The sequence below is a fragment of the Chiloscyllium plagiosum genome, chromosome 23 (genome assembly GCF_004010195.1).
Source record: "Chiloscyllium plagiosum isolate BGI_BamShark_2017 chromosome 23, ASM401019v2, whole genome shotgun sequence".
In the NCBI taxonomy this organism is placed as follows: domain Eukaryota; kingdom Metazoa; phylum Chordata; class Chondrichthyes; order Orectolobiformes; family Hemiscylliidae; genus Chiloscyllium; species Chiloscyllium plagiosum.
Genome location: NC_057732.1, coordinates 5169604 through 5181117, shown reverse-complemented (window position 1 = coordinate 5181117; position 11514 = coordinate 5169604). Strand labels below are relative to the sequence as shown.

Here is an 11514-nt window from a genome sequence, read left to right as displayed (position 1 = left end):
TTGTGAGTGCTTTGTTCACTGTACCTTCCATACCCATAGCCACTATCATCTAGAAGAACAAAGGCAGCAGGTACAGGGGTCCTGGCCTTCTGAATGTCTGACTTACGAACACTTGTACTTATCAGCAAGATCCCAAATTACTGTTAAGAATACAACATGTGTATTTTCAGGCTGTAGGCTTGCTCGCTCAGCTGGAAGGTTCCAGCGAGCAAACCTACATCCAGAACCTCAATCTGAGCTACAAATCTTCTCATAAATGTGTATTTTCACTCATACTTAAGGACAGATGTTTTAAATTGTATTGTATTGTGCTCCAACTTGAGTACAAATCCACTTCCAAATGTACTCAGGAATGGGTTTGTAAGCCAGGGATAGCCTTTACATGAGATCACTACCACCTGAAAGTTCCCCTCCAAGCCACTCACCATACTGAATTGGAAATATATTGCCATTCCTTCACTGTTGTTCGGTCATAATCCTAGAATTCCCTTGCAAAAATTTACCGACAGCACAAGGGCTGCAGTGGCTCATGAAGGCAGCTCACCACCACCTCCTCAAGGAGGGCAACTAGGGACGGGCAAGTGCGTGCTGACCCAGCCAGCGATGCCCACATCCTGAGAACTGTTTTTTTAATTTCAAAGAGACATCGTAAAGATAATTTTCTTCTCGGATAAGATCACATGATTATTTTCCATTTAGCTATAATGAGAGATTGATGACAGACAGGAACAAAAGATTTCACACAGAAAGGAAATCGAACCCACATCTGATGATATCCCATGATGACTGCATCTTTATTTATAAGCTAATTAAATCGACAAGGAAGATTAAGTGTAAGAAGGCATGTGAGACAAGCCTTCTTACACCACATCCCCGTGTGACATGAGGGGTTGTGTGAACAGGACTGAAGAACAACAGACTCACAAGTTAGTTTCTCAAAAGCAGGCTGTACAGATGTAGGAAACATTTGGAAAAGAATAGTTCTTCGGGTGTAATCACCAATGTCCCAAAATTGTAACCATTTTGTAAAGTACTTCTTCTACCTGTCATGAGCTTCTCTCTCTCGCTCTCTCTCATTTACAGATCACTGACTCTTAAATCAACCATGAATCATGCAAGTTTATCAATGTTTTAGACGGTTAACTTCAAATAAACATTATTCCGTGGAAAGGTGCAATTTGAAAACGGATTTATCACAAAAATTTTGAATCCTGGCAGTGGGTACCGATGTTAAACTACTTTGACTTTGAAAAAAAGGACAACTACTTACTAGGGTCACATGGTTGAGACCTCCTTAATTAATTAAAAGGAAACTCTTTTTCCAAAATCATTTATAAAATACTCAGATATACAGCATGGAAACAGACCCTTTGGTCCAACTCGTCCCAAATTAATCCAGTCCCATTCACCAGCCAAGAAGTTTCTGTTAAATATATGGAACCCCCTCAAAGATTTGTGATCAAGCAGAGTTGGTGGAGATTCCCAATATGTTTAATTTCGACTAATTAATAAAAGCAATTGAGCAGAACTACATGCAACCTTACAGATACGTATGACAAAATCCTTTTTTTTTCCCCAGTTACAAGCAATTTGTAGTGTGTAAACCAGCAATCAGTGAACATTGTAACATTCAAATAGCAGACAGTCCCAAGGAGATGTTACACCTGAACGGTTCTTAAATTCAATGCTGCCGAGGAACAAGGACAGGGCTCGTTACAAGGTTTTCAATCGGTCACTCAAAACGATGTAAAGGTCATTGAAAGACAGTTGAAAGGCTCCAGGCAGAGAGAGGGTGAGGAAGTGTTTACAATGGTGCTGCATAGTTAACTGAAGGCCACTGGTTCTGATGGGTTGGGGTGGAGGAAGAAATGCCAGGTTCTGTTTCCCAGCCTTGGGCAGCTACCCTCAGAAGTAGTCCTGAGAACTAGCAGCTGTAGCGAGGTGGTGGATCTCAAGAGAAATCCCTTGGAGAAGTCTGGCAGCAAATAACATTTCAGTGCAGCAGACAGTGGACTAAAAGCAGCCCACAAGCAGTATATGCTTTGTGCAGCTGAGAAGTGTTACAGCTCAGAGAAGCCCAGGGGCAGGACTAGCTGGGTGAAGCTAGCTGTCTGCAAAAGAACTGGAGTTGTGTCTGCAAATAGGTGTTGGAGCACAGTTTCAAAAATCCAGGGGAGGATACTCCATGAGAGGAGGGTAAAGTATCAGGAAGTGAACAGTCCATTACCCAGTGGCCTTTGAGGGTCATCTGAAGCTTGGTCTTCAAAAAGAGAAGAAACTAGAATCCCTTGTAAAGTTTCAATGAGATTTACTGACCCACAATGTCAAAGCAACTGGGCGGTTACGGAGAAATCCACCTGATCTGGCTTGACGGCATGTGGTTTTACGTATAGAGATTAGCTCAGTTGACTGGACGGCTGGTTTGTGGTACAGTGTGATGCCAGCAATATGGGTTCAATTCCCGCACCTGCTGGATGTTCTTCTCAACCTCTTCCCTTCCTGAGGCACAGTGAAACCATTACCAGTCATCTCTGTTGGAGAGTGGTCCTATAGAACGATGACGACTTTGGATTCACTTTTACAGTCGTACATCAATTGTGTGTGTGTGAACATATAGTAACATAGATTGCATATATAGCTGGTTCTGCTATAACATGCGTTTTTTTTTTCTCAACACAAATTGGCTATAACACGATTGAAGGATTTAGATTGTTATTTGGAGAACGCAAACATTCCTTGCCTGGATTGGCTTTAAGGCAATTCCAGCCCCATTAGATTAAACGGTGCTGCTATTGCGCAATTTTCTTATAATGCGAGAACGGAACTATCGCATTACATCAGAGCTGGCTGCATATGTATATATCAATTGTTTGTATGTATATATAGCAAATATAGATGATGTGTGAATATAGATTATATATGGTAGATTGTGCTTATGTAGTAGCTTATGTGTAAATCTCAAACACACTGTAGATTGTACATATACATATTCAATTGTACTCCTGTTTGAACAACATATAATAAAATTTATTGATTTTTTTAAAAAAAACTATGGAATCGTGTAACTTTAGTCTCCTAGGAAGCACGTGGATCTTACACTTTGTTGAGAATAGATCATGGAGTCCGTACAGTGTGGAAGCAGGCCATTCGGCTCATCAACTCCACACTGGCTCACCAAAGAGCATCTCACCCAGACCCATCCAACGCCCCGCCACCCTATCCCTGCATTTCCTGTGGCTAATCCACCTAACCCACACATCCCTGGGCACTATGGGCAATTTAGTACGGCCAGTCCACCTAACCAGCACATCTTCCATCTCCAGGAGGAAACCCATGCAGATCCTAGGAGAATGTACAAACTTTACACAGACAGTCACCACAGGGTGGAATCGAACCCAGGTCCCTGGCGCTGTGAGGCAGCAGGTACTAACCACTGAGCCACCCAGAACTAATGAGCCATTTTGTCCGTGCTGTCTATTTGCTAAAAAAAGTGATTGGCCCAAGTCAGACTATAAAATAAATGTGGTGAGCTGAGATCCAAGCATTCATGAAACAAGCAGTTCCTGCTTTTAATTCCAACTGCTTCAATTTGAAACAACATAACGTTGCAAAGACATCGCCTGCGCTTGCTTTGTGACAGACTGACTCACCTGCATTAGGTAACATGGGGCAATTCTCCCGACACACATCTTCCTTATTGTTCAGGGGCGAGCCGTAGAGGTTTTCTTGTGCTGCAAAAACACCGACAGCAGTAAAAAGCATCAGCCTGAAATTCATAGCCCCCATCATTTTAGGGCAGTCAGCATTGAAGTGCATTTACTTGTTTCCTTTGGATATATCTGCAATGCATCTTGCACAAGAATGATATTGGTTCAATCAACCCCACCGCCCCGTGGCTGAACATTTCAACTCCCCACCCTCTCTGCCAAGGACATGCAGGTCCTGGGCCTCCTCCACCGCGGCTCCTTCACCACCCGACACCTGGAGGAAAAACACCTCATCTTCCGCCTCAGGACCCTTCAACCCCACGGCATCAATGTGGACTTCACCAGTTTCCTCATTTCCCCTCCCCCCACCCCCACCTTACCCCAGGTCCAACCTTGCAGCTCTGCACCATCCTCATAATCGTTCCCATCTGACAATCTTCCTTCCCACCTATCCACTCCATCGTCCTCTCTGACCTAACACCTTCATCCCCACCTCCATCCACCTATCGCACTCTCAGGTACCTTCCCCTCAGCCCCAGCCCCCTTCCCAATTGTCTCCCCACCCCAGAGGCTCCCAGCCTCATTCCTGATGAAGGGCTTTTGCCTGAAACATCAATGTTTCTGCTCCTCGGATGCTGCCTGACCTGCTGTGCTTTTCCAGCAACACTCTGATCTTGACATTGATTCAATGCTGCCTGGTTATAGGAAAGGAGTGAAATTACCTGTTAGAGGTGTCTTATTCTCCTCCAGTCGGTCCACCTCCATAATGAAGTCATCTTGCAGGAAGAGAAATCCCACAATGGAGAACAGGTAGACAAGGATCAGAGCCAACACTGCTGTCAGAATAATGGAGCGACCGTTTCTCGTGACACTCTTTATGACATTAAGCAATGTCTCTTCCCTGTAGACTATGTCAAACAACTGGTGAGGTAAGAAAAATGCAGTTGAATATGATAAAAGGGGGAAAAAAAAGCCACAAACAAATCACTCAAAACAATTTTATAAAACAAAATGCAAGGTAACTCCTAGTTTCTGAACCAGGGACTTCTGTGCAACTGCATGATTGAGAAGAAGAATCCCAAATCTGGGTACACTGAGACTGCATTGACAGGTGAGAGATTCATCCAGTGAATAACTCATGGATCTTAGCAAATGACAGGGCTCCCGAATTGGCAAGGCTTCGGTCTGAATCAAAACAGACAGCACGGTGGCACAGTGGTTAGCACTGCTGCCTCACAGCGCCAGGGACCCGGGTTCAATTCCCGCCTCAGGCGACTGACTGTGTGGAGTTTGCACGTTCTCCCCGTGTCTGCGTGGGTTTCCTTCGGGTGCTCCGGTTTCCTCCCACAGTCCAAAAATGTGCAGGTTAGGCGAATTGGCCGTGCTAAATTGCCCGTAGTGTTAGGTGAAGAGGTAAATGTAGGGGAATGGGTCTGGGTGGGTTGTGCTTCGGTGGGTCGGTGTGGACTTGTTGGGCCGAAGGGCCTGTTTTCCACACTGTAAGTAATCTAATCTAATCCGTTCTCATGGGAATATTTATCCGAAGAGGTCTGGAGATCAGCAACTTTCCCTAAGAGTTTACCCAGGTCCAGATTGGGATTGCACCACAGGTCTTCGCTCCTTTATGAGGCAGGAGTATGGAGTGAGAAAAAGACCACTGTACTTTGGGACACTCCCGGTAAAAGATTGAAACACATCCGACTGTGCTGCAGACCTCGACAGTTTGAGCACGTGCAATCTTGATTTTGGTGCATGTTATGGGAGCGGGATCATGAGTGGCCAGGAAAAGAAATAATTTATCTGGAGCTCCTCTATGTTCTGAAAAAGGGACAAACAGCTAAAGCCTTCTGTGTAACTGATCAATGAGCGTTGGTAACACATTAGTTTATTTCACCATCTCACATCACAGTTAAGGAAAATCAGGTTTTGAAGAATGTGTAGTATGGTAGTGAAACGGGGGGTCTGGTGAACTTAGCTGTTCACTGTAGTAATCATAAAGCTGAAGAAACACCAAGTTTCTCTGATTTAACAAGAATACGAGACAGTTATTGATGAGAACATTTCACCAAATTGGATCTGGAGTATAACAGGCTAGCAGAAAGTGAGGACTGCAGATGCTGGGGATCAGAGCTGAAAATGTGTTGCTGGAAAAGCGCAGCAGGTCAGGCAGCATCCAAGGAGCAGGAGATTCTCCTGCTCCTTGGATGCTGCCTGACCTGCTGCGCTTTTCCAGCAACACATTTTCAGCATAGAAGGCTAGCCCAGTCCATGCACGGATGATTTAGAAAACTGAATTGCAAATCTAACCCCTAAAAGAATGATTCACATTCATTCCTAATGCAGTGGAGAAAAAGGAACAGGGATCCAATAATCCTTAATCCAGAGACAAAATTATACAGGACATTGGTGAGGTCTCTTCTTGGGTACTGTGTCCCCAGTTCTGGGCACCCTGTTACAGGGAGGATATTAATAAGCTGGAGAGGGTTCAGAAGAGATTTACCTGGATGTTGCCAGGATTGGAGGGTTCGAGTTATGGGGAAAGGCTGGAACCTTTTTTCACTGGAGCATAGGTGGTGACCTTATAGAGGTTTATAAATCATGAGGGGTATAGATAAGGTGAATGGCAAGTGTCTTTTCCCTAGGGTGGGAGTGTTCAAAATTAGGAGGCAGATTTTTTTAAGGTGAGAGGAGAAAGAGTTTAAAAGTAAGGACACAGGGGCAATGTGGTTTGTGTGTGGAATGTGCTCCCAGAGTAAGTGGTGGATGTGGGTACAGTTACACCAAAAAGATACTTAGACATGGATAAGAAATATTTGGAGGGATATGGGCCAAGCGCAGGCAGGTAAGACTGCTTTAGTTTGGTCCAGTCTAGTTTAATTATGGTTGGCATGGACTGGTTGGACCGAAGGGTCTGTTGCCATGCTGTAATACTCTATAAATAGAAGAGCACAGCTTCTGGGAACAAAATCAATCAGCAAACGTCAGTAACGTTACAGTTTACATGTTTCTTGTATTCACTGTCTATTTACCTACATATTATTCTACGCAGAATATGTTAGAGTTTCAGTCAGACTTTAAATTGCCATTTGCATGATAAACAATTGAGCTTGACCATTTCTCTGCTTGGCGAGGAGGGTTTACAGATCTTCCTGAAGCCAAGGGGCTGACTATTTGCAAACTCAACAGGCTGGTACTCACTGCATCGAAAATGGAGCATTGAGCAGTGATCAGATCAGAGCAGTCCAAGTGATTTAGGGATGACATAGGGTAGGCCAGAGAAAACACTAATACAAGAATCTACAAGACTTTAATATTAGGACTTATACACAATGGTAAGGTCCTGGGGAGTGTTGCTGAACAAAGAGACCTTGGAGTGCAGTTTCATAGCTCCTTGAAAGTGGAGTCGCAGGTAGATAGGATAGTGAAGGCGGCGTTTGGTATGCTTTCCTTTATTGGTCAGAGCATTGAGTACAGGAGTTAGGAGGTCATGCTGTGGCTGTACAGGACATTGGTTAGGCCACTATTGGAATATTGTGTGGCATTCTGGTCTCCCTCCTATGGGAAGGATGTTGTGAAATTTGAAAGGGGTTCAGAAAAAATTTACAAGGATGTTGCCAGGGTTGGAGGATTTGAGCTGTACGGAGAGGCTGAATAAGCTGGGACTGTTTTCCCTGGAGCGTCGGAGGCTGAGGGGTGATGTTATAGAGGTGTATAAAATCATGAGGAGCATGGATAGGGTAAATAGTATTTTCCCTGGGGTAGGGAATTCCAGAACTAGAGGGCATAGGTTTAGGGTGAGGGGGGAAAGATATAAAAGAGACCTAAGGGGCAATCTTTTCATGCAGAGGGTGGTACGTGTATGGAAGGAGTTACCAGGGGAAGTGGTGGAGACTGATACAATTACAACATTTAAAAGAATCTGGATGGGTAGATGAATAGGAAGGGTTTAGAGGGATGTGGGACAAGTGCTGGCAGATGGGATTAGATTAATTTAGGATATCTGTTTGGCGTGGACAAGTTGGACCGAAGACTCTCTTTACATGATGTATATTACTCTGACTCTATTACAGCAAAATGGGTGGCACGGTGGCTCAGTGGTCAGCACTGCTGCCTCACAGCGCCAGGGACCCAGGTTCGATTGCCCACTTGGGTGACTGTCTAATCGGAATTTGCTCACTTTCTCAGTGTCTGCATGTGTTTCCTCCGAGTACTCCGGTTTCCTCCCATAGTCCAAAGATGTGCAGGTTAGGTGGAGTTGAGGCAGAGATGAGATCAGATCGTATTAAATGGCGGAGCAGGCTCGAAGGCTGAATTATTTACTCTTGCTCCCAGTAGGAACAACGACAATTGCAACGAACCCAATAAAAAAATCACCTGCCAACGTAGGCTCGAGCCGACAGGTGCCTCAAAAGGGAGAGATTAAACCAGCCGAGAGAGAAAAAAAGTAAAAACCATGACCAATGCTATGTGAGAACAGCCTGGGGGTTTCTCTTCTCTCCAGAATATGAATCACTGCGGCCGTAAACCATGATTCTGCCAGGGCAGACTCCTTCTGCTGGCATATGGGTTTATTGTGCCTTCAAGTGGACAATGCGCACAGTGCAGTTGTCGATATAATGCAACTACTTACCAGGAAACTGTAGAAGAACTCATGAGCAAACAGGCCAAGCATGCAGACCACCACGTAGGTCACATGGTACAAAAACTCCACGTCCATGACCACTGCTTTATAACCACGGGTGAACGTTCCACGATTTCCAACAAAACTGACCAAGAACACTATCTTATTGCACAGCTAAAGAGAACAAGAGATTGGACACTTTTTACTTGAAAAAAATTGATACAAAAGGTTTAACCCACATCTGCCCAGACAGGACCTGTCATGACCTGAATTGTATTGTCAGACATTTATCATAGTCGCACCGAGAGGCATGGTGGTTAGCACTGCTGTTCCACAGCGACAGGCGCCTGGGTTCAATCCCAGCCTCGAGCAACTGTCTGTGTGGAGTTTGCACATTCTCCACAAGTCTGTGGGTTTCCTCCCACAGTCCAACGATGTGCAAGTTAGGTGGATTGGCCATGGGAAATTCAGGGTTACAAGATAGGGGGATAGGTCTGGGTGGGACGTTGTTCAGGGAGTTGGTGTGGACTCGATGGACTGAATGGCCTGCTTGCTTCCACACTGGAGGGATTCTACGATACAGTTGTAGTAATGCCTCACCTGAATCATACACCTGTTGGTCCAGTAACAAAGCATTCTGAAATGCTCTTCGATATAATCAAAACTACTTAAAGATGACCCCAGCACACATTGCAAGGTGAAGCAAGGATGGATACTGCACAGTAGCAGTGAGCTACAAGGGCGCTTCCTAACTACAAAAAATTTTTACTAATCAGCACCTATGGAACCAGGAGTTGATCAAACATTCCAGATAATCAAGACGTCCACATAATTAATGTGAAAACACACAATGAGTAATAGAAATGTAGTGCAGAGGCTATACACATCAATGTCATGCTTTCCTAAAAAAACAGCATAATGCACATAAATAATAATGCAACTTTGCCTTAAATAAAAAACTTACCAGCAGAGAGCCTTCTCACTCGCACCCTCAACTGACTTTTGGTATACTACGTTCAATTCTGGTCTCCCTGCTATAGGAAGGATATCGTGGGACTTGGAAGGGTTCAGAAAAGATATACAAGGATGTTGCCAGGGTTGGAGGGTTAGAGCTATAGGAAGAGGCTGAATAGGCTCTGGAGCGTCAGAGGCTGAGGGGTGACCTTATAGAGGTTTATAAAATCATGAGGGACACGGATAGTCAAGGTCTTTGCCTCGGGGTGGGGGGAGACCAAAACTAGAGGGCATAGGTTTAGGATGAGGGGGAAAAGCTTTACAAGAGACCTAAGGGGAAACTTTTTCACGCAGAGGGGGGTGCACATGTGGAATGAACTAACAGAGGAAGTGATGGAGGCTGGTACAATTACAAGATGTAAAAGGCATCTGGATGGGTATGGGTATATGAATAGAAAGGATTTAGAGGGATACAGGCCAAGTGCTGGCAAGTAGAACTAGATTAATTTAGAATAAGTAGTCAGCATGGACAAGTTGGGCTGAAGGGTCTGTTTCTGTGCTGTAAATCTGTATGCCTGCTCAGAAATCACAGTAGATCACGGTATTTGAGGAGAAGTTGACTTGAAATTGAATCAACTGCTGATATTTCATGTGGCCATTCCGTTGAACAAGTATATTTACGTTAAAGCAAACAAATTAGAAAAATTATAATGATTTGACAGAATAATACACTAAACTTTGCAGTATTTAAGAGACATCATTTTTGCCAGTTTATTGAGTGTGCCAGTACCTAAGGGGTCAGTTAAAACACAGCTTGCTGCGCTATCTTTACATGACCAAAAAAAAAATGATATGATCCATGGAGCATCTTGAAAGAGGAGAATATCTAAATTTGTGAAATTAAAGAATTGAGGTAAGGTCCTGGGTCATGACAGACCCGAGGCCCTCCCTTACACAGAGGCGTAAGGTAGTCCGAGAAACACCCTTGTACATCAGGCATGGGGGCAAGGTGCAAGTCAGGTGTCCATGCGCTACCACAGCCTGTATGGGCAGCGAACACAGGATCTCAGCAACTTCCTACACTACCACTCAACTGAGCTAACTAACCCCTAAAGAGGTAAGTCCAGCTCGGAAATCCACTGTATTGGTATTGTAAAGTGGAAGGAAGCCAAAGGGCAATTTTCTGAGCAGCACGCTCATAATTTCCTTTTACACAGTGGAAACGTACGATGCCCAGAGAGTTCAACATTCACCACTTCAGGATTTTTAAGGACATCTGAGGAGACGAATTGCACGTGTGGGGATTTAAAAGTCACCAGAACGTTGAAATCTATTTCAACCACAGCACCGTAGATGCCTTACAGTAGAACACATCCTGACCTCGGACTGAACAACACACTGGAATAAACACAAGACAGGAAGAGCTAGATTTTCTCCCATTGTAGTTAGCGATTACCTAATTTCCATTCACTCCTACCTTTGGGAATACTGGCATTCCCTACACAGAAACGGTGGGAAAGGAGATCGAAATGGAATGGTGAAAGCTGTCAGTATCCTCCAGTGGCTGGTGCTGAGGCAATTGGAAGGTGAGAAGGGGTAAATCAGGAACCACGAGCACTCAAACTGCGACAGTGACCCCAAATGGCTCACTAACAATGGAGATCAATTGTATTCACCCGGCCTGGCCTGTATGTGGTTTGAATCTCTCACTAATGGCCCTCTGAAACTGAAGAATGAAGAACGACACCCAGTGTCACAGAGCCATAGAGATGCACAGCACGGAAACAGACCCTTCGGTCCAACCCGACCAGATATCCAAACCCAATCTAGTCCCACCTGCCAGCACCTGGCCCATATCCATACTAACCCTTCCTATTCATATACCCATCCAAATGCCTCTTAAATGATGTAATTGTACCAGCCTCCACCACTTCCTCTGGCAGTTCATTCCATACACGCACCACCCTCTGCGTGAAAAAGTTGCCCCTTAGGTCTCTTTTGCATCTTTCCCCTCTCACCCTAAACCTATGCCCTCTAGGTCTGGACTTCCCCACCCCAGGGAAAAGACTTTGGCTATTTATCCTATCCATGCCCCTCATGATTTTGTAAACCTCTATAAGGTCACCTCTCAGCCTCTGATGCTCCAGGGAAAACAGCCCTAGCCTATTCAACCCCTCCCTATAGCTCAAGTCCTCCAACCCTGGCAACATCCTTGTAAATTTTTTCTGAACC

The 11514-nt window shown here is 44.6% G+C and overlaps 1 protein-coding gene across 3 annotated transcripts in view; it reads right to left on the bottom strand.

Moving 5' to 3' along the window:
* Positions 1-2363: 2363 nt before the first annotated feature.
* Positions 2364-11514, bottom strand: part of itpr2 (inositol 1,4,5-trisphosphate receptor, type 2) — a 241261-nt gene continuing 232110 nt past the window's right edge. For 2 of the 3 annotated variants that reach the window (XM_043713350.1, XM_043713351.1), the window contains 4 exons: positions 8338-8502; positions 4430-4628; positions 3651-3731; positions 2365-2499 (listed from right to left, as the gene is read on the bottom strand). In XM_043713350.1, the coding sequence (XP_043569285.1) occupies positions 2402-2499; positions 3651-3731; positions 4430-4628; positions 8338-8502 (543 nt within the window). In that variant the 3' untranslated portion in view covers positions 2365-2401. Of the gene's footprint in view, positions 2500-3650; positions 3732-4429; positions 4629-8337; positions 8503-11514 lie in introns of all 3 variants that reach the window. The other variant, XM_043713352.1, reaches the window with a different exon arrangement.